This window comes from Cupressus sempervirens, chromosome 8 (genome assembly GCF_028749045.1).
Source record: "Cupressus sempervirens isolate cs-2001-9-10 chromosome 8, ASM2874904v1, whole genome shotgun sequence".
In the NCBI taxonomy this organism is placed as follows: domain Eukaryota; kingdom Viridiplantae; phylum Streptophyta; class Pinopsida; order Cupressales; family Cupressaceae; genus Cupressus; species Cupressus sempervirens.
The window spans coordinates 12328832-12352819 of NC_143125.1; the positions used below are offsets into that span (position 1 = coordinate 12328832).

General features: G+C 38.2%; 1 protein-coding gene and 1 pseudogene across 2 annotated transcripts in view; one reads left to right on the plus strand and one right to left on the minus strand.

The window, feature by feature from the left end:
* Positions 1–23988, plus strand: part of LOC149541328 (tyrosine decarboxylase 2-like) — a 222713-nt pseudogene that overhangs the window by 111452 nt on the left and 87273 nt on the right. The gene's annotated exons all lie outside the window — the stretch shown is intronic.
* On the minus strand, positions 1287–4688 carry LOC149541329 (uncharacterized). Its single transcript, XM_089796612.1, has 6 exons — positions 3925–4688; positions 3553–3785; positions 3285–3437; positions 2736–3136; positions 2193–2598; positions 1287–2058 (listed from the first exon to the last, which is right to left on the minus strand). The coding sequence occupies exons 1-6, from the start codon at positions 4596–4598 to the stop codon at positions 1478–1480; spliced, it is 2448 nt and encodes an 815-aa protein (XP_089652738.1). The 5' UTR covers positions 4599–4688; the 3' UTR covers positions 1287–1477.

The window sequence follows — 23988 nt, forward strand, 5'->3', positions numbered from 1 at the left end:
TACTTAACATAATATACAAAAGAAAGAACATCAATAGAAATGAGTGGTCAAGGGAAGAATTCAATTAACGATAAATTCTATCAAAATATTGAATCTGTTGAGATCAAGAGAAACAAGAAATAGAATACTCCAGGTAGACACTAATAAGAGGACAATAATAATTCCTAGAAGGATTTAAGGCAAAGAGCTAGCCTCTCCAAAGGACTTTGCAAGATATTCTATAAATGAATATTCTTAAGTAAGGTAGCGAACCAAGTATTCTCTGAAGAACTAGTATATGATTAAACAAATGCATATACAAGGATTGATATACCCGTGTGGTTATCCATAAGGCTTAGGATGAGTAATATCTCTCCTAAGAAGGATGGATACACCCAGATTGGGTATTCATAAGACCTAGGATGAGAAAGAACTCTCTCCTAGGAAGGATGGATATATCAAGATTGATCATCAATAAGGTCTTAAAGTGAGAAGTTTTGTGAGGAGATGGTGTGCAGCTCAAGAGCTATTCTAAGTTGTGCAAGACAACTAGAACCCTAGGAAGCACTCCCCTAGGAGGCTAAGCACCTGATGACGGTCTCTTCTTAAGAAAGGCTTAAATAAGGTCTTAAAAAGAGGAAGTAATGTGAGGAGATGGTGCTGAGTGGAGAGTTGTTCTATTAATTAGAGCCCTAGGCAGTACTCCTCCAGGTTCTGAAGAAAGGGATTAAATTGGGAATTAGGATCTTATCTTTTCAATGACTTACAAAATTGAATAATATTCTTATCATGGTTTTGGAGTACTAACATATGATACAACTCTATCTGTCAAGGAGCTAGTTACCACCAACTCCAGCAACACGAAAATTGTAATTAGAGGAAGGAATCTACCAAAGCTTGTAAAATGTGTATGTTTTGTGCCTGCATTGTGTCTTCAAGCTTTAATGTGTATACTTTGTGTCTAGATCATGTCTTCAAGCTTTAATGTGTATACTTTGTGTCTATATCAAAGAAACGTGAATCGGAATCGGATCGGAATCGGCAAGGCCGAATCGAATCGTGAATCGGCAATGAATCGGCAATGAATCGGCGATGAATCGGCAAATTTGAAAAAACCCTTTAAATTTAAAGATTTTAACAATTTAAAACTTATTTCATGCACCCTTTATTGAATATAACTTAAGCACACTATAACATCATCAAATAGAAGTTAAAACTTAACATACATAAACATGAAACATAAAATCCATCACATACGTAACTATGTTATCTAAGATTCTAAAATGTAAATTGTAGGCTAGCTGAAGTAAATAGAAATCAAATGATCATAATGATTTAAATCATAGAATGTATGTAAGATGATCCATAAGACATCAAATCATAAATTTATGTAAGAATCTAAGATGAAGATCCATGAAAGTTTGAAACTTTGAAACATATGTCTATCAATGATTCAGTATCAATATCTGTAAACAAAATATAAAAACAAGGCTCCAGCTCAAGCCTCAGGCTCATAGTCATCATCATCCTCAACATCATCCTCAAGCTCGGCTACAGCCTCAGCCTCAGCCTCTGAGTATCCAGTCTGCCTAGTAGCAAGGCGTCTAATGTAGGTCCTAGAGGACTGTCGAGCCATATCTCCCGCATATAAGATGGGCTCACGAATGTCGCTAGGGCCTGTCTCTGTGCGTGCACGTGTGCGTCTACCAATGCCTGAAGAACGTGCTCTAGCTGCCTCAGCCTCTATATCCACCTGGTCAATCCACGCACGGTCTTCCTCAGTGAAGACTGGATCTACAACCTCTGTGAGCCACTCTGATTCTGGATCAATCTCCTCCAGAATGATCGGAGAGGAGTCAGTGCCCAAAATCTGTCTGATCCTAAGACGGAGGTTGTAATGAACGAAGACAAGATCATTCAACCTCTGCACTGTCAACCTGTTTCTCCTCTTCGAGTGGATGTGCTCGAACATGGACCAACTGCGCTCACATCCAGAAGCGCTGCTTGGCTGACTCAGAATACGAATGGCAATTTTTTGAAGTTTTGGGGTTGTGGCCCCAAACATTTGCCACCATCTATCTGAAATAAGGGAAAATAAAAATAATTAGTCTCATTTACAAATTACAAATTACAAGTTAACTCTAAAATTACATAATCAACTTTAAGTTTAGAATCTAGATTCATGAACATTGAATATATTATTTAATTTTTACCTGGCTGTATTGTTTCCCGAGCATCTATGGCTACCCTGCTAGAGAAAAGTGGCCCTTCTTTATTATTGAACTTATCAAGCTCAATAATTGCAGCACTGCTATCCTCATCAGTACTCAACCTCTGGATCACTGTATATAATCCGGTGAGAACCTCCTCATTCGCCTTGAAGTCAGGACGGAAACGAAATGCCGAATTCAAAAAGTAAGCTGCTGCATGGATGGGTCTGTGGAGCTGATTCTGCCATCTCCTATCAATGATGTCCCAAATAGGGGCATACTTCTCCTGCACTCCTGCATACTGAGCTTTAATGGCCTCCTTGGCCCTATCCATGCCCTCATATATGTAGCCCATAGAAGGCTTCTCCCCATCAGCAGTTCGTAGGAGAGATACAAGAGGCTCAGTGGCCTACATATAAAGTAAAACAAAAATTTGAGTCAAAACTTAAACATAGAATAATTCAATAATATAAGGTAAAACTAAATCATTAAACAATTAGCATAGTAAACTGTAAAATATTAAATGTTAAATTGCAATAAAATTACCTTAAGTATTTCTCTAGCAGGTTTCCAAAAACCATCATCATCAAATATGCAATCCACCACATCTATCCCTGCAGTGGTCGTAGCATAGGAAGATGAAATCCACTCCCGCCCAACAAACATGCTCCTCAAATCATCCCTTGATGTCAACAAGGACTGCAAGGTGATGAAATTCGAGGCAAACCTCGTGATCCCTGGACGAGCTAACTCTTTGTCTCCTGTGTACTTCCTCATTGTGCTAAGGACAAATGAATGATTATAAATAAACTTACATATGTTTTTTGCCCTTTCCACACATGACTTGACCCACTCAAGTTTGCCAATTTCCTCCAACATGAGGTCAAGGCAGTGTGCTGCACAAGGGGACCAAAATATGGTGGGGTGCCTCTCCATCAAAAGTTTGCCTACAACAATTTTAAGATAATTAGAAATTCAAATTTCAAACATGTTAGAACTTAGAACTTAGGAAACTTAGAAATTCTAAGTTAGAATTAGAAAAAGTTCAAAATTCAAATAAATTTATTTTCAAAACTTAAAAAGTTAAAAGTTTACCTGCAGCAACATAACTTGCTGCATTATCCGTCACCACTTGCACCACATGTTGTTCCCCCACCTCTGCTATAACTTCCTCAATAACCTCACATAAGTATGTGGCGTTTTTTACATGAGCAGAAGCATCAATGGATTTGAGGAACATGGTATATCCTACAAGTAACAAAACAACGAATTATAATTACTATTAGCAATCAACAAATCAAAATTTGAAATAGTCAATCACGATTCAAAATTATGTATGTAGGAAAGTAGAATGATCAATCACCTCCACAGGATACAAGAAAATTGAGGAGTGTTCTTCCCCTCCTATCTGTCCAACCATCAGTCATGATGGTGCAACCCTTTTCGATCCACTCCTTTCGGTTGTCCTCAAGCTCATGCCTCATATCCTCAACCATTTCCTCCAGGAGGTATCCACTCAACTCAGCCTCAGTTGGGGCTTTAAACCCCGGACCACAAATGGCAACTGCATCTATCATGTTCTGCCAATAAGGAGTCCTGTCACAAATAGATAATGATATTGATTAGAAATTTAGATGTCAAAAACTAAAATCATAAAACAAGTAGATATAATTAAAGTTTTACTTTTACTTTTAACTTTAACTTTGAAGATAACAAAGAATAAAGAATCAATTACCTGGCTGCAATAAATGGAATGTTGCAAAAGTACCAGAATTTGCAAATCTCTTTTCTGGCAGCATCATGAATCTCCTTGTTCAAACCCATGCCCTCAAGCGTGGGTTGGGAGCCAGGAGTAGTGCGGGGCACAAAGTAACTATCCATTCTGCTTTTTCGCACTCTAGGCCGCAATAGGTTGGTGTTGGACTCTGTCTCAGTATGAGACCGACTACCACTAACACTCACATGAGCACTAGCACTAGGATGAAAAGGAGGCCTAGAAGAACCCTCCCCAACACAACCTACGAATGCGGAAGCTGATGCAGATGCACTTGCAGATGTAGATGCGGTTGCGGATGTGGGAGCACGGGAGCCAATACCTCTTAACCCTTCAAGTTGCATTTTCTTAGTCAACTTGTCTTGTTCAATTTTTTCTAATGCCACTAAACAAGAGCGTTTTGCCTCAGCGGTTTGTTGAGTGCAAACTGTGACATCATGGCCAGGTATGCCAGCAATGTGGTATTTCAATCTATAGATACCTCCCGAATTTATTTTTTCTTTGCAAAATATACATTTTGTTTGATATTTGGTTCTCCCAGGAAACTCTTCATTATATTTCCAGCATTCATCTTTTTTACCCATTGTGGAAATTGGAAAATGAAAGCAAAGGGCTGCTGCAATAAAAAAATTCATGTAAAAAATCAAAGTTTGCAACTAATAAACAAAAACTACAAAACAACAAACCCTAGTTTGCAATTTAGTAAAAGTTAAAACTAAAAATAAAAAACATTCAAGATTTGCAAATGAACACTAAAAAAATTTAACAAAAAATGCATACTACACTAACATGCCAAAAAAAAACCAACACTTACCTGTTGAGGAGTGTTGATATTGACTCCTTAATGCTCCCAATGCAATTTATGGCCTCCCCAAATGGACTTCTGATCTCTTTGGTGCTCTTCCTTCTTGCCGGTTGGAAACCTATGGATTCTCTTTTCTCTTCTTCTCTCTCACTCTTCCTCTCTTCTACTCATACTAAGCAAATAGAAGGCTCTTTAGGGTTATAACAAAGAGGAAAGTCAACTTAGAAAGCAAATAAAACATGTGTTTTTTTTTAAAAATTGAACTTTCTATCCTTGCTGCCGCGGCCGATTTCTGGCGATACCCGATGGCGATTCTGGCGATTTTTTCCATGAATCGCCGATTTTGGCGATTCAGGCGATTCATGCGAAAAAATCGCCACCAGCGATTTCCGATTCCAAAAAAATCGGGAGCCATGAATCTTATCGCGATTTCGGCGATTTCGGCGATTTCATGGCGATTTTTGGAACTATGGTCTATATCATGTCTTCATGCATTAATGTGTCTATATCATGTCTTCATGCATTAATGTGTCTATATCATGTCTTCAAGCTTTAATGTGTATACTTCGTGTTTGCATCGTGTCTTCATGCATTAATGTGTCTACATCATGTCTGCATACACTAATGTATATATATTTTGTGCATGCTTTATGTTTTCATATATCCTAGTATATGTTTCTTAGTAAGTGCCAAGAATCAAAGACATTCTCAATGAATGTCACAAGGACATTCTTAAGGACTATCAAGCATCATGAACATTCTTAGTGAATATTGAGATTGAAGACATTTTCTCAAGATTGGATCAAGGGCATTCTCAGTGAGTGTTGAGGTTAAGAGGACATTCTAATGAAAGTTGTAGCTCCTAGAAAGAAATTAAAACAAAGACTCTATATCTCTCAAGGCTTATTCATCCAGGAAGAAAGCAACACTTAGGAGAAGTGATCCCAAGTGCTACAACAAATCAAGATTGTCGTTTCAGAACTAGAGTTATAATGAACATTTGAATTGCTTGAGGACGAGCAATTTTGGGAAGGGCAGCCTGCAATGTCCCCACTTCGAATAAAGAATTCAATAATAAAAGAATAAATTTTAAATCATAATATAATTTAAGAATATGATATATAAATTAATAAAGTATAATATTTAATATATTAATTCAATAATATGATTTGTATATTATTTGGAATGAACAAACAAAATATTATTAGAATGATAATAATAAATAATAACGTATTATGCTAATATATTATTTATAAATAATAATGTAAAGATTTGGCCAATTCCTTATCTTTGAATCAGACTTTTAATCCAGTCTTTAAATGCTGAGAATGGTCTTCTAAGAATTCTGAATATTGATGGAGTTAATGCCTAATTTTATGTAGATCCAATAATGAATATTCGACTTTTGATTGTGAGGGAGTATCTCTGATATAATTTGCAGTATATAGATGCTTAGAGGTGCAGACTTTTTTGTAGCTGCGTGTCCTTAATTTGCATTTATAGCCTCCCTATATATTCTTCCTAAAGGGTATGTCCCTCAAAGGGACATAATCCTTCCTAAACTAGCACTAACTAAACTCCCTCAAGTTGGTGATTAGGGAAGATAAATTAATAACACCTAACTAACAATGTGTTGGTTTAGTTAAGCATCATACTATTGCTTCATGAGAAGTTGCCATCTCCTAGAAAGAGTTATATATATAATATGCTGTTAGTTTAGAGATATATAACAAGAAGAGGAAGTACGTTCTGTACTATCAAACCTGTAGGTTATCTGGTTAATATTCTTAACACTCCCTCTTAACTTGATAATCCTACAGAGATATTATATCTAGCAACACCAATATAGATGAATAACCAAGAATTAATACTCTATATCTGTCTGTTTCTTCTTAGTATGTGTTATCATAGAACACATGATACAAAGTCATATTACTAAACCTGTGATATGACAAATCACTGCTACTAGTGATATTATACAAGATAAATCTGAAGAGTAATCTCTTCATTTATCCAAGGTGTGATTTCATAGAAACTGATATTTCTATATCGCAACACGATCCTGAGTTTTAAGATCTACCAAAATACAGGATAAACCCGAAGAATACTGAGATTCTTCCTTTATCCAATTTGTGACCCCTGAACATAGCAATGTCAACATCACAATATGATCTAAAACTCATCTAGATCTTATAGTAAAATCTACTGTTTAGAACATTATCTAAGAGATCATCATCTTTCATAATGCCTTTTATACAAATGTTCATTATTTCAGAGATCGTCACCTCTTTAAATAATGAATACACATGGTGGAGCCCATAATAGTCAATAACTTGACAAAATAAAATTATATTATTAATAATCAAAAGAGTACAAATAGATTACAACTCAACCATATCAAGCCTCTTCCTGAAATGTTCTATCTTCGCTCTAGATAGAGGTTTGGTGAGTATGTCTGCTGTCTGATCTGCAGTGCAAATGTATTCCAATTTTACAGAATTCTTATCTACCATATCTCTTACATAATAGTAAGGAATATTAATATGCTTGGACCTATCATGGAAAACTGGATTCATTGAGAGCTTGATGGAACTCTGATTATCACAATGAATAATCGTAGGATTCATGGCTTGCCCAAATAATCCCACAAGTAACTTCCTCAGCGAGACTGCTTCTCGAGAGGCCATCGCTACTGCAATGTATTTGGCTTCTATGGAGCTCTAAGCTACTGAAGACTACTTTTTGCAAATCCAAAATATCATAGCTGATGCTAAACTGAAACAACATCCTGAAGTACTTTTCCTTTCTTTAACACATCCACCCCAACCTAAGTCGGTGAATCCATGCAAGTCTAAAGCAACTTTCTCATATTTGAGTCCAAAATTAAGAGTGCCTTGTAGGAATCTCTTTATGTGTTTAACTGCAACTAGGTGAATCTCCTTTAGTTCACACATAAACTGACTTAAGGTATTAACTACATTGCAAATATCCGGCCTTGTATTTATTAAGCATATAAGGGACCAATCATCTGTCTATAGAGAGTAGAATTTATGGAAGGTGATTTTGCTGTTGCTTCCTTAAGTTTATGTAGATTAGTTTCCATTGGAGAAGACATAGGTTTGCAATTCCACATTCCAAATTTCTATAAAATATTTGATGTATACTTTCCTTGATTAAGTATGATACTATCAGAATTCTGTCGTACTTCCACTCCTAGGAAGTAATGAAGGAGTCCCAAATCTTTCATTTCGAATTCTCTAGTTAGATCTTTCTTGCACTGATCTATGAGATGATCATCACCTGTTATTAGTAAATCATCAACATACAGTATCAGAATTACCATATCATCTTTATCTCTTTTATAGTATAAATTTGGATCAACTTCGTTCTTGGAGAATCCTAAGCTGGTGAGATATATATCAATTCTTTCATACCAAGCCCTGGGAGCCTACTTAAGCCCATAGAGAGCTTTCTTGAGCCTGCAAACAAACGCATTAGGATCATGAGTTTCAAATCCTTCCGGTTGCTCCAGATATACTTCTTCTGAAATCTTTCCGTTTAGGAATGTTGTTTTTACATCCATCTAATGCACCTTCCATCCCTTTGATGCAACAATTGCTAAGTCTGCTCGTACAGAGGTATATATGGCAACAGGAGAAAAGGTTTCTTCATATCAATCCCTTCCTTCTAAGAAAATCCTCTAGCTACAAATCTGGCTTTATACTTCTCAATACTACCATCAACAACATGCTTTATTTTAAATATCCATTTGGAAGAAACAACAGATTTTCCTTTAGGTCTTGGAACATGTTGGTTCCCAAAATTGCAGATTGGAATCCTACGAGCCTTGCCTGCTCGATGCTGGGATATCCAACTGGTTAAGGCCAACTTGACGGAATTGAACAACACAGTCCAATTTCCTTGCACTTCCGACTCTACAAAATCGAGGCAGGTGTACCTGATCCTGGACAACAGCCTTATATCCAAGACACTTAAAGAAAATTAATTAGAATACGAATATAATAAACGTTTTCCAAAAGGCAAGAAATATAGGAAAACGTTAAACTTGCGATTTATGAACTGAAAACAAAAATGATTGAAATAATGTTTTAAATAAAGTATAAATATAGATTAATGCATCAGATGAATATATTACTTTCTCAAAGGCAAGAAATTAAACAATTGCCAGTATGGATTATATATTAAGAGCAAAAGGCTAGTGCTTAATTAGATGGGCAATAGAATCGAAATTCTCGATTGAAATATACAACTTTATAAAATCTAATATATTCGAATTATAAACAATTTTAATAATCAGACGCGATGGATCAATTATTTAAATGCAATTTTAAATAAGTCTAAAATGCATTTTAACTCTTACAAAGACAAATTAGACGTAAATATGGAAACAATAAAATATTTCACAATATTTACGCTTATCGAATTTAAAATGCAATAATGATCGCATCCACTTATCCGAATATTAAAATATTTATAAAAAATAAATAAAAGACATTTATAAAGGACACAATTTAATAATAAGTGAAACCCTAATGCAAATAGAAATAAATGCGCTTACAGATTATGCCCGAAAAAATTATAAGCAGAGACACTCCTTAAGGATGATTTATCCACAGCAAATTTATCAGGACCGAATAAAATTGACTCAAAATCCACCATCCACAGGCTTGGTTCAACAGGCTACTCTTTTGCCGATGGGAAAATATAATATTTCATAAGACACAGGATAGAATTTTGTTTTTTAAAAGAAAAAGACTATATATGAATATTGTCCTCCTATTGTCCTCCTCCGATTTATTTTACAAATATTTATAAGCATAGAAGGGGTGTCAGTTGTCTTTTGAAACATCGCACCCTTTCATAAATAAAAACTAATTAAATACATAAAGACTTAATTGGGCTTAACTTTAGCCAGCTGTTTTAATTTCTCCATAGCTTATAGTATCTAGTTGCAATTTCCCTCATTCCCGTAAGCATCTATCTTCGCAATCCACTGAATGACTTCTTCCTTCAAATCGCAATCTACAGTTACAACTTGTGAGGAAACCGTGCAGATATCAGGATCCGATTAAAACATGCTTCAGGGTTGCTGCCGTCCTATGGTCGGGCTGATGTATTTCCGAGTTGGGAATGCGCGGGTTACTCTTCTTCGTTCTCTCTGCATACCTTCGATCTTCTTAGCTGACATTCTCTTCGTTGATAGACCAAAACCATAGACGTTTGGCCTCCATTTTAAGGAAATCCGCTGCTTCACATCACATTTGACTCAACGTCTGATACAAATTTCGTACCTGCAACCAGACAGCAATAACGTTAGATGCTCATTCTCAAACACAGATAATACGGAATCCTTGCTCGGGAGGCTCTTGTATAGTAAAGAAAGTTCATGGAACGATTGGTGTGCCATGTGACCATTGCAACCCTGTGCTTAAGAAATATGACCAGGAGTATATGCACAGTTGCAGTTAAAATTCGATGATAAAGCTCCTTGAACTTGATAGCCAAAAGTGACAAATGGCACTGCATTTCCTTCCAGTATATTCACCAGATTTCAAACGTCCGTTCATTGCTCCACTCTAGCTTGCTGACAATCCTATATATTTCATCAAGGACAATTTATATCAAGTCTCCAATATCTTTTCTCAAATGACGACAATAGGAAACTGAATCAATCAGCAATCCTTTATACTGTGCTAGCTGTTGTTAACAGATATACTTGGTGAGGCATGTCTTGCATTTTCATATTTATCTTCAACTCTTTATTTTGTGACTGTGAGCGGGTCATACAGTCTGCTTCAAAATTGACTATAATGATGATTGCTGACCAGTATATTTTTCTCAATCTCCTTATGTCTGATACACCATTCCTATTTCCTTTTGAAGATTGCATAAGCACTTGCATCCTTCCTTATGGATTCCTTCTTTAGTTCTTTGTATGGAAAATGCAGATTTTCATATTTACTGTACTACTTCAGTCTTGCGAAACTTTTCTCTTGTAAATTTCAACCTTTCCCAAGGAATGCTTTGAATGCCTCTGTATGCTGGAGCTGTTTTCCTTTCGATTGTTCTATGTTTTATTTGCACTCTTATCTCTGTAGAGGCATGCCTTGTTATATGTTACTTTCAGCTTCTTGTTATCTGCAATTCATTATTAGTATCTTCAATCTGCCATAAATTATCAACATATACAAGCTATCGTATATCATGTTTAATGTTGCTGTATAGTGCTAGGCATAACAGTAAAGCCAACACACATGGGATCACAATGATACTGTTCTGATGCTCTGTTTCAGAAGTCAATGTTATTGAATCTGCTAACTCAAATCTGTTCTTAAATGCACCATTGCTCACAGCTTCAGCTTCTATTACTATTAGGAATAACCATGTGAACCTCCCTTCCTCAGCAACCATGAATTTATTAACAATTCAGAAATATGTATCCTCCATTAATCTAAAAGCAGTGCTGTATGCATGTTTATTATTTTAAACAAAATCTGGTCCTCACTGCCTTATTACTTCAACAAGATATAGAGATGATCCACCCCATCATAAACTCATGAATGAAGACATAAAATTTTCAGGTTCCATCAGTGGCTCTTGCTGGGGACGTATGATCCTTGTGAGCATAGCGAGATCTCAGCTATTTCTGGAGGAGCAGACCTGCCAATAAACTAAAGGAAATCAGTTTGCAGATCCACACATTAAAATCTAAAAAAAATGAAATGAAACAAAAGAAAAGAGGAACAAGAATATAAGGGAAACAAAGAAAAGCAGAATAACTTCCCTTTCAAGCTTACTGAAAAAATGGTTTGAGATATTGTCCATGAACTGGAAAATCATGTATACGACCCTCCATATCCTGCAAAAAGTAAGATTGTTCACCTGCTTTATCAGAAATAATAAATGGTCCGAGCCATAAGGCTTCGAATTTGCCATGCTTACCTTTGTCTTGATCCTTAGCGTTCCATTTCAAAACCCAATCACCTGCCTTAAAAGATCGCTCAGAAGATTTTTTATCATGAAGAAACTTGACCTGCTGCTGCTTATTTATATTCTGCTCTGGCGCTAACCTCCTTACCTCATCCAGCTCAATCAAAGCATTTAGCCTATTTTCCATAAAATTTGCATCTTCTAATTGCTCTTTAGTAACGAATTTGTAAACAGGTAACAAGTTATTTAAGGGAAGCTTGGCCTCTTTACCATAAACAAGATTAAATGGAGAGAGACCTGTTGACTTCTTTACCGTGATTCTGTCTGCCCATAACGCCGAATTTAGCTTTGAATCCCAAGCACGTTTATTATTTCCTAGCATTCTTCTGATGATCTTCAGAATGTTTTTGTTGCTAGATTCTGCTTGTCCATTACCTTGGGGGTGATACGGAGATGAGTATGAAACTGCAATACCATACTTCCTGCAAAACTCAACAAATTCGTTAGATCTAAAACACATTCCATTCTCTGCTATGATTTTTTTTGGGACTCCGAATCTAGTCAATATATTTTCCATAAGAAACTTAATAACTACTTTACTCGTTGAGTGCCGCGTAGGTCTAGCTTCCACCCATTTGGTAAAATAATTGGTGGCTACTAAAATCCAGCTATGTCCACCACTTGACTTTTCACTGATCTTTCCTATAAAATCAATCCCCCACATCTGGAATGGTTCTTTTGCCTGCATTGTCCTTAATGGGAGAGCGCCATCATATTTTAATTTTCCAGAGAATTTCTGACAAGCTTCGCATTTTCGAATATAAGCATGGCAATCTTTGAAAAGATGAGGCCAATAGTAACCTGCTCGCAATATCTTATGTGCTGTAGTCCTTGCCGAGAAATGACCCCCGCAAACCCCTTCATGCATTTCCTTGAGAATAACCTCTAATTGCGCAATGTCTAGACAAAACAATAGAATCCCATCCTTATTTTTCCAATACAAATCACCCTGAATTAGAACATACTTTGCAGCTCGTAACTTAATGGTCCTTTTTTGATTCTCATTCAAATTATCCCTACATTTAGTATGTTGCAAGTAATACACTATATCTGCGTACCAAGGGCATCTCCCAATACTAACTTTAGCATGTTTGTCACTAATTTGGTTGACTTGCACGGCCTCCAAATTGGACTCCGCCATAAGCTTAGCTAGACCCTGCCCTCTAACTAATTTGGTAATCTGAATGTCCACATTGAATTCCTGGATTTGATTTATCCAACGACATCGTCTTCCAGTAGTTTTAGATTGTCTGAATGTCTTTAATGGCAGCATTTGGCACATAGGCGATAACTTCAGCCCCTACTAAGTAAGGTCGAAAAAATTTAATCGCTTTAACCAAAGCATAAGCCTGTTTTTCATTTATATCATAATTCAATTCAGCTACTTGTAAACTCTTGCTAAAGAACGCAATAGGTTGCTCGTACCCTTCATCATTCTTTTGTAGCATGACTGTAGCTATGGTATGGTAAGAGGCAAATGAAAATAATTGGAACGGCTTCTTAAAATCAGGAGATTTTAAAACCGGGGCTTCTTTTATAGCTTTTTTTATCTTAGAGAATGCACCTACAGCTTCACTATGCCAAACAATTTTAGCACCCTTTTTAAGCATCCTAGCAATAGGTTTAACAATTTCAGAAAAATTAGAAACGAACCTTCTCACAAAATTTATTTGCCCAAAGAAAGATTGGATTCCCTTAGTCGTTTTAGGTATCTGAATGTTATCGATGGCTACTACCAGTTCAGGATCAATTCTAACCCCTTCCTTGGAGACGATATGACCTAACAATTTTCCTTCAGTTACCCCGAATTGACATTTTTTAGGATTCAAAGAGATTCCAAATTCAAGGGCCCTTATGAAGATCTTCTCTAAGTGCTTACAATGGTCTTCTGCTCTCTTTGAATAAGCAGTAAGGTCATCTTGGTAGACAACCATGATTAAGTCAATCAATCCATCGAAAGCAACATCCATTGCCCTTTGAAAGGTAGCCCCTGCATTTGTTAGCCCAAAAGGCATCCTAGCATACACATAGGTACCCCAAGGTGTGGTAAAAGCAGTCTTATATTGTTCGATTCTTTAACCTTGACTTGATTATAACCTGAGAATCCGTCCATCATGGATAGTAATTCATTACCAGTTACCTTTTGTAATAAAATCTCCATGTTAGGTAATGCATAATTGTCCTTAAGGGACGATATATTCAAATTTCTAAAATCTATACATAACCGTATATCTCCATTCTTCTTTCTAACTGGGACTAAATTCGAAACCCATGTAGAATCCCTTATAGGCTTTATAATTCTGGCGTCTCTTAATTTGATGAGTTCATCTTTCATTTTTGGAGCTAATGTTGGATTTATTGGACGTTGTCTTTGTCTAAATGGTTTGGCATCGGGTTTCAAAGGTATTTCATGCTGAAACAAATCTTCCCTATACGCTTTTAGCTCATCATAACTCCAAGCGAAGACGTGTCTATATTTTCTTAATAAAGCAATTAGGTCAGCCCTTATTTTTTATGACAACTTCCTCCCTATGTAAACCTTTTTGGTAGAGCTTTCACTTACCAAATTTATTTCCTCAATTTCATTTTGGATCTTGGTAGATTTGCTATTTTTTGGACTTTCCTTTTCGTAAAAGATTTGTTCTAAAGCAACTAGACCTTTTGGTATTTTATTGGTTTTTAATTGCATTATTTCCTTTCCGAACAATGTTTCCTTACCGTCTTCTTCTTCTAAGTACCCATTCCAATCAATGAATTGATTTTCATAATCTTCTTGGCAAGTCAAAAATTTAATGATATCATTATCGTCCTCAAAAACTTGCCAGTTCTGAACATTGTCTGGTATAGAAGGTCTATTTTTCATTTCAACCTGAATAACTTCATCAAATGGGATATCCATTTGCCTAATAGCCAGATTAGCCATTATATCAGCTAGGTAATTGGTTGATCTATCGATCCATTTGATTGAAAAGGCATCAAAGAATTCTATCAAATCCCATACATAGTTCCGATATTGTTTTAATCTCAGGTTCCTAGTTGAAAATTTATGCCTAACTTGTGAAACGATTAGATCTGAATCCCCTAAAACAGTGAGTATTTTAATCCTATATGCTTTTGCAATACCAAGACCAATGACTAGCGCCTCATACTCAGCAATATTATTAGTGCACTCAAAATTTAGTAAGAAAGAAAATTTAAAAGTTTTACCTGACGGCGAAACAAAAATAACGCCAGCCCCATTTCCTTCCTTACTACATGCGCCATCAAAAAACATTTGCCAAATATCATTACAATTTTCCTTTACATAAATTGAGATTGGATCAACAATCTTAGAAGTTGGTTTGGTTATACTTAGTTGAAAGTTGTCCATGTCCGAATGGCAAAAGTTAACTTCGGGATCCAAAATGTAGTCTTCAACCAAATAGTACGATTGGGGTTCCCTTTTGATTCGTATTTCTTTGCCTCCCACAGGGATGGTAGCATAAGACATATCTAACTGCACATGACCTCCAACCAAATTTGACCATTGCCTAGATAACAACATGCCATAGCTTGTTGATATTTCAACTACTGAATGTCAATTCTGTATGATATATGCGGAAATGATGGAAAACGAAATTCAACATTTTTAATTATTCCAACTACAGGTACAGATCTGTTATCCATGGCATAACATTTTCCAAAGGGAGTATCAACTTTAAGTCCTATTTCCTTCATTACATCAGCAGACATAAATTGACTGCTGCGCCAGAATCAATCATACAATTTTTTACCAATTTATTGTTTATCAACAATGTTAAATAGAACGGGTCTACTTGATTTGCCCTTTTATTTAATGTTGTTCCTAGATATACAAAGGGCGTTTCTTCATTACTTTTATCATCATCCTTATTGTTAATATCTTGCACATTAGACAATATCTTCACCGTTTCATGCCTGTAATCAGCAAATTTCATCATATCCATTAGAGGCACATTAATCTTTAATTGAGATGAAGCATGACTCATAAAACTATGACAATCGTGTATTTTCTTACCATGAGTTTGCACAATTGGTTGCTTGGTCATTCTATAAGTTTGGTTACCTTCCTTCTGTTTGGTTTGAGCTTGATTTTCAGGCTTCTTAGATGCTTCAATATGCTGCTGATTCCTTACAAATATACCAGCAGGAGTTCCTTGATCAGTATTATTATCTTTGTTCCTTCTTTGGTATGTACGTTTAGCGTGCTCAATTGCTGCAATAGTATAAGCTCTTCTTTCTTCTGATGTTAATCTACGAAAAGTAGGATTATCTTCTTCATCTGAAAAGACTTGTTGAGTACATTGCTGCTGGTTAGAGCCTCTGTAATTGTAATATATCGAGCTATTACCTATAGCAGTACTGATGATCTTTATAATGTTTTGATATTAAAATGAGCCAATGTTGATATGCAATAGTAATTTTTGTAATTATAACAAACAATTCACAGACTTCTGTTGCCACCCAAGAATTTAATATACTGTTCACAGTGTTTGAAAGACCCAACAGAATATGGGAATAACAAGTGATATTACGTCAAATAGATGCCTGACAATTCTTAACTGCTCTTCCAGCATGGTAATATGACATTCAAATACTGTCAAAGTTACTGTACTAAGTCAAATATGATATTTCTACCAGAAAATGCAGACTCAATATAGATAACAGACAACATCTTAGGGAATTCAACATAAAACCAAAACTCAGTCGATACAGGGATTATTGCACTGAATGTTAATTCCCGGAAAGACAATAATTTCTCAGATTAAGTTTCAATTAAAATAGGACCAAAGGAAAATTTAATCACAGACCCGTCACTGAAGTTGCCTACAGAATGCTGACAGAAGAACAACTGAATCTCAGCAGCATACACCCACTTCACCTTCTTGTTCGGCTCAGACAACTATATCCTGGAAACGTGCTTGATTACTGACGAAGGCTTGAAATGGATTCCACTGCCTACCTAGACATGACTTCTTCTATTTACGTCTCAGCCCTGATAGAAATGCATTCATAACCTGCTACCGAGCGGATCAAAAGATTCGCACCCTTTCTTAGACTTCTCCCGCCGTCGCACCAAGTCCCCACATCGATTGAAGATCTTCCTTGTTTGCTCAGCGAAATGCCTTGTTATAAAACTTAGTAACACTGCCCGAAACTACCAATCACGCCGTCAGACCCCCATTCAAAGATAATGGCTCACGTCCCAGGTTTTCCTTGCTCCCGAAATGGTGGTGCCCTGCCGAAAAGTCAGTAGGTCGACTTCTGGTTCGACTCTCGCAAAAAAAACAATGCTGACCCTTTCACATTCTGCCCAATCGGTTCTTCTTCCACGTGATGGCCACACAGACGTTTTCTTTTTTTTTTTCGTAATTTACACAACACCAAACCCCTCCCTTGTCACGCAGCCCAGACTCTCAAATCGAATGACGTCTTTCAACATCTACTAACAATAATCTGTTCCAAAAATGTCTGCCTACAGATACATTCTATTCAGACTCCAATGCGAATTCCTAATGGACTTACTTGTTTAACTGAACCGGAAATCTTCTGTTTGCCGATCTCTGCCCAAAATCTTACCACTGCAATTTCAAGGAGTCATGGGGGTACGTCCAGCTCCTTAATACTCGGACTTGAGGGTTTTCGTCCTGAAAGTCACAATCCAGTCACATTAAAGCAACCAGTAGTTTATCTGAATGTTTAATATCATTCTTCATGGTGACAATCCCAATGTAGGCTCTCCTTTTTATAACCTCGAAGTGAGGGAAAGACGTTGGCATGAGGAATGTGGGATAAAACCACATTTTCGTCCTGTAGTGCCTTTAAGACATTTTATAAAGTGTATAGCTTATAATATTGAAATGACTTAATTTTTTCCTCTCAGTTTAATGAAGTTCTGAAGTGAGGTCGCTTTAACTCCTGTTGTGACTGGTAAACATCCTGTCAAATAATATTTAATCCATCCGGATGTGGAGATAGATTAAATTATGCCCATCTATTTAGCACTGAGAAGGGGACATGACAGTCCTCCCTTCCCGGGATTGCTTGCCCTCAAGCAATCTCAATGATGGATGCTGTAATATAGACTCACCTTCCCATGTGGCGTCTTCATAAGGCAAGTCTTTCCAACAGATCAAATATTCCCTGATGATTCGGTTGCGCAACTTCCTCTCTCTGGTTTCAATCACTTCTTCCGGTACCAGAATAAGCTTACCCTCTTCATCAAGCGGGGGTAGAATCTCAGAAGGTACAATTTGCTGACCCACAGCTTTCTTGAGGCACGAGACATGAAAAACATTGTGAATCCGGCTGTCACCTGGCAGCTCCAGCTCATAAGCGACTTCTCCTACTCTCTTGGTGATAGTGTATGGTCCATAAAATCTGGGCTTAAGCTTCTCGGACCCACTCTTCTTCAAGGAGCTCTGTCTGTAAGGCTGCAGTCATAGAAAAACTCTATCCCCAACCTCGAAACTCCTTTCGGTGCGATGCCGGTCAGCGTACAATTTTTGCTGATTCTGCGCCTGCTGAATATTATCTCTGAGAGCTCGGAGGATGTCCTACTGCTCCTCAATCCAATCCCTGGCTAATGGTGCTCTGCTGTCTGATAATGCCAGATCAATGAAAGAGAGAGGCTCATAACCATAGAGAGCATGGAAAGGGGTCATCCGAATAGACATATGATAAGTGGAGTTATAACAGTATTCCCCCAAATACAGCCACTTGACCCATGCTCTTTGCTGTCCTGCAATGTAGTTCCTCAAGTAACCTTCCACCCACTTGTTCACTATCTCGGTCTGGCCCTCAGTCTGTGGATGATAACTTGTGCTCGGAGTCAATTCTGTACCAGTCAATCTAAAAATCTCCTGCCAAAAAGTGTTGAGGAATCTACTGTCCCTGTCACTCACAATGGTTTTGGGTAATCCATGGAGTCTAAAAATCTCTCGGAAAAACAATTCAGCCACCTGAGAAGCTGACCAATCTGCTGATATAGCAAAAAAATGTGCATATTTGGTCAACCTGTCCACGACTACGAAGATGCAATCCCTACCTTGGACCCTCGCCAACCCGGTGATGAAATCCATAGAAATGCTTTCCCATCTTTGGGCTGGAATGGGAAGAGGCTGAAGTAATCTAGCAGGAAATCCCTGTTCTGACTTGTTCTGCTGACAAGTCTGGCACTCTCTAACATACTGAAGAATATCATCCTTGAGCCCTTTCCAAGAGAATCTCTCTCTAATTTGCCTGTAGGTTTTGAGAAATCCTAGGTGCCCTGCCGTGGGTGCATCATGGAAAGTGCGCATAATATCCTCCTTTAATTTAGAATCAGGTACTAGGTAGACCCTATTCTTATAGTAAATGATATCGTTCAGCACCTTGTACCTCTCATCCTGAAGTATGCCATCCATAATCTGACAAGCGTGTACATTTTTGGAATACTCCACTAGAAGTTGTGATTTCCAGTCCGCTGAAATTTCAGAAATGATGTAACAATCCCGCGCTGGTGGTCTACGAGAAAGGGCGTCAGCAACAGTATTATTTTTCCCTTTGACATATTCAATGTCAAAATCATACACTTGTATCTTGTTGACCCATTTCTGTTGTCTTTCATTTAATTCTTTCTGTTCAAGGAAGTAACGTAGGCTGTTATGATCAGTTTTGACTGTAAATTTGCTCCCCACCAAATATTGTCTAAATTTTGCCAATGCATGCATTATGGCCAGCATCTCCTTATCATATGTGGAATACAATATCTCGCTGCCCCGAAGTTTCTTGCTCTCATAGGCAATGGGGTGCCGGTCCTGCATCAAAACTGCTCCTATTCTGCTTCTCGACGCATCACACTCTAGAACAAAGGGCTTAGAGAAATCCGGAAGTGCTAGCACTGGGCATGAACTCATCACCTGTTTCAGCCTATCAAATGCTGTCATGGCCTCCTCTGTCCAAGAAAAAGCCCCTTTGCGTGTCAAATCCGTAAGGGGTGCAGCAACCTGTGAAAAACCCTTGGCAAACCGCCTATAATAGGAGCAAAGACCAAGGAAACCACGTAATTCTGATACATCCTTCGGTGGTGGCCAATCCAATATCGCTCGAATCTTCTCCTGGTGCACCTTAACCCCCTCAGTTCCAATCACATGACCCAAGTAAAGAATCTCAGTCAATCCAAATTCGCACTTAGATTCCTTTGCAAATAAAAAGTTCTCGTCTAAGATGCTAAGAATCTCATCCAAATGCTGAACGTGTTCCTCCCAAGTTCTGCTGTAAACCAATATGTCATCAAAGAATACTAGAACACACTTCCTTAGCTGTTTCTTAAAAATATGGTTCATGCAAGACTGGAAGGTGGCTGGTGCGTTAGTGAGCCCAAAAGGCATCACCAAGAACTCATAATGTCCGTAATGGCATCTGAACGCTGTCTTATGCACATCTTCTTTCCGGACCCGAATCTGATGGTACCCTGAGCGTAGATCTATCTTGGAAAAATAAACTGCCCCATGAAGCTCATCTAACAACTCATCAATACGGGGAATCGGATACCTGTTTTTGATAGTCCTCTTGTTCAGGGCTCGGTAATCTATGCACATCCGAAGGGTGCCATCCTTCTTTTTGACCAACACTACTGAAGATGCAAAGGGACTAGAGCTGGGTCTGATATGCCCCATATCCAACAACTCCTTTATCGTCTTCTCTATTTCCTCTTCGTAATGCCTAGGGTGACGATAAGGCGTAGTAATAACAGGTTTAGCTCCCTCCTCAAGCTCAATAATATGCTCAAATCCCCTATCTGGAGGAATCCCAGGAGGAATATCCTCGAAAACTCTCCTGTGCTTGTCTATAACTGTTTGGATGTCGCAGTGATATCGCTGTCCTGTGCCCTGAATCTCCTTGGACGAGATAAAACACTGAGTAGCCCACTCTATATCCTCATGTCTCAATATAGCCTCCATCCTGTGAGCTGAAATCACCCTGGGACTACTATCAGAGATAGCTTTAAGGATCACCAATTTATCACCCTGTAAAAACTCCAACTGCATAGTCACATGATCAAATGTATATCTACGAAGAGTACTCAGCCACTGTCTGCCCAAAATAGCATCCAACCCATCCAGATCAACCACATAAAAATCAGAATCTAGAAGATAACCATCAAACTGAATCTGAAGCCCGGCTACCTTCTTTGTGCACCTCAAAACATCTCCACCAGCTACCTTAACATCAAACTCAGGTATAGCCACTGTCTGTAATCCCCTCCTAGATACCATCTATGTACTGATGAAATTATGCGAGGCTCCCGTGTCTAAAAGGAAAATAATACGCTGGCCTCTAACAACCCCTTTCACCCTGAAGGGATGACATGCTGGGTCACTAGAAAGGGTAGCTAAAACTGGAGATTGCTCAGGAGTGGTTTGTTTCTTTTTCTTATCTTTACCCATCTGTTCTTCATCATCCTTCTCATCTTCGCTGGCCCCACTGCTACCCTCTTCCCGAGGTTCTCCTACCTCTTCCTCCTCTTCAGAATGGATCTCCACATAGTGAATTTTGCCTTTACCCAAACATCTGTGATCAGGAGTCCAAGGCTCCCTGCAAGTAAAACATAACTTCTTCCTCCTCAATTCATTGCGTGACTCAAAATCCAGCCTGGAGGTATTGGGTTTTTGCTGTTTTTTGTTCCCTTTATAAGAAGTGGATCCTTTATAGGATTGCTTAGGAGGCTGCGACAACGTAGGGGTGTCCAAATCATGAGCAATCTTAATGGCGTCATCCAAGGTGCTGGGTTTTAGGACTTTGACCAAGCCTCTAAACCTGTCCTGTAATCCTTCTGTGAATAACATCACCTTGCGTTGCTCGGACATGTCAGGTACCATCACTGAAATCCGCTGAAACTCATCTATATAATGATCCAAAGCCCCGCTCTGTCGTAACTGAGCCAAATCTCTGTAATAAACCTCAATGTCTTTCTTGTCAAAACGGGTGGTCAGCTTTGAGCTGAAAACCTCATAGGAAGTGATGAGTCCGTGATCTTGAGTAACTAGACCGTGGTGCCACCAATCATAGGCTGCTCCTTCAAGATGCATTGTAGCAAATCTGATAGCTTCTGTTTCTGTCATGGGCTTGAGTGTTAGGTAAGTATCCAATTAATGAATCCACGCCCTTGCTGTAGTTTTATTACTGCCATCAAACGTGGGAAGTGTTAATTTGTTCATGGCATGTTTAAGATCCCTGTTTTGCATCCTGGGCCTCCTATCATGTTGGGGTTTTTCAGCTTCCCTCTTTTGGTTCATATATTGATTGAAATTCAGGTTTTGTTTTATTCGAGCCGGAAGTAAATCCCACTCATCATAAGTAGTTATAATATTATCAGCTAACAAGGTTGGAGTTTCAGGATGAGCCACTTCTTCTTCGGCGTTATTTCCCACAAAAACAGGCATCAAGGGTCTATCTGTATTCCGAGTATGAGTCCTTACTGAACGGGGAGTTCCTGCAATGCTACCACCCCACTATGGTGGCTGGGAGCTCTCCTATTAACAGGAGCTAACTGCTGCATGGCACCTGTGAGCTGTTGTAACGTTGCAGCAATGTTATTTTGTCCTTCCCTGATAGCTCGCATGGTCTCCATTACTTCTCTGTCCATTGCTTCCTCATTCTGTGCCATAGGAAAGTCCTGTACTTGTTCCTGAGCCTGTTCAACTCTAGTCGTTTGTTCAACCTGGATTTCTGGCCCAAAGCTTATATCCTCATCCACCGAATAACTGTCTTCCACTACCAAATGTTCTGAAGATTCTGTCCTTTCCGGCTGAAGATGACGGAATGTATACTGTTTTTTTCTCATTCATAAATCTGCAATAGAAGTTTTCCACAGGCTGGCAGGGTCTGTGGCTCTGATACCACTGTAATATATCGAGCTATTACCTATAGCAGTACTGATGATCTTTATAATGTTTTGATATTAAAATGAGCCAATGTTGATATGCAATAGTAATTTTTGTAATTATAACAAACAATTCACAGACTTCTGTTGCCACCCAAGAATTTAATATACTGTTCACAGTGTTTGAAAGACCCAACAGAATATGGGAATAACAAGTGATATTACGTCAAATAGATGCCTGACAATTCTTAACTGCTCTTCCAGCATGGTAATATGACATTCAAATACTGTCAAAGTTACTGTACTAAGTCAAATATGATATTTCTACCAGAAAATGCAGACTCAATATAGATGACAGACAACATCTTAGGGAATTCAACATAAAACCAAAACTCAATCGATACAGGGATTATTGCACTGAATGTTAATTCCTGAAAAGACAATAATTTCTCAGATTAAGTTTCAATTAAAATAGGACCAAAGGAAAATTTAATCACAGACCCGTCACTGAAGTTGCCTACAGAATGCTGACAGAAGAACAACTGAATCTCAGCAGCATACACCCACTTCACCTTCTTGTTCGGCTCAGACAACTATATCCTGGAAACGTGCTTGATTACTGACGAAGGCTTGAAATGGATTCCACTGCCTACCCAGACACGACTTCTTCTATTTACGTCTCAGCCCTGATAGAAATGCATTCATAACCTGCTACCCAGCGGATCAAAAGATTCGCACCCTTTCTCAGACTTCTCCCGCCATCGCACCAAGTCCCCACATAGATTGAAGATCTTCCTTGTTTGCTCAGCGAAATGCCTTGTTATAAAACTTAGTAACACTGCCCGAAACTACCAATCACGCCGTCAGACCCCCATTCAAAGATAATGGCTCACGTCCCAGGTTTTCCTTGCTCCCGAAATGGTGGTGCCCTGCCGAAAAGTCAGTAGGTCGACTTCTGGTTCGACTCTCGCAAAAAAAACAATGCCGACCCTTTCACATTCTGCCCAATCGGTTCTTCTTCCACGTGATGGCCACACAGACGTTTTCTTTTTTTTTTTCGTAATTTACACAACACCAAACCCCTCCCTTGTCACGCAGCCCAGACTCTCAAATCGAATGACGTCTTTCAACATCTACTAACAATAATCTGTTCCAAAAATGTCTGCCTACAGATACATTCTATTTAGGCTCCAATGCGAATTCCTAATGGACTTACTTGTTTAATTGAACCGGAAATCTTTTGTTTGCCGATCTTTGCCCAAAATCTTACCACTGCAATTTCAAGGAGTCATGGGGGAACGTCAAGCTCCTTAATATTCGGACT

Coding starts and splice junctions, on each gene's coding strand:
- LOC149541329 (XM_089796612.1), bottom strand. CDS start 4,598: ATGAATTTTTTTATTGCAGCAGCCCTTTGCTTTCATTTTCCAATTTCC. Junction 3,137..3,284: donor AGCAAGTTATGTTGCTGCAG/GTAAACTTTTAA, acceptor AAATTGTTGTAG/GCAAACTTTTGATGGAGAGG. Junction 2,599..2,735: donor CTGCTAGAGAAATACTTAAG/GTAATTTTATTG, acceptor CTTTATATGTAG/GCCACTGAGCCTCTTGTATC.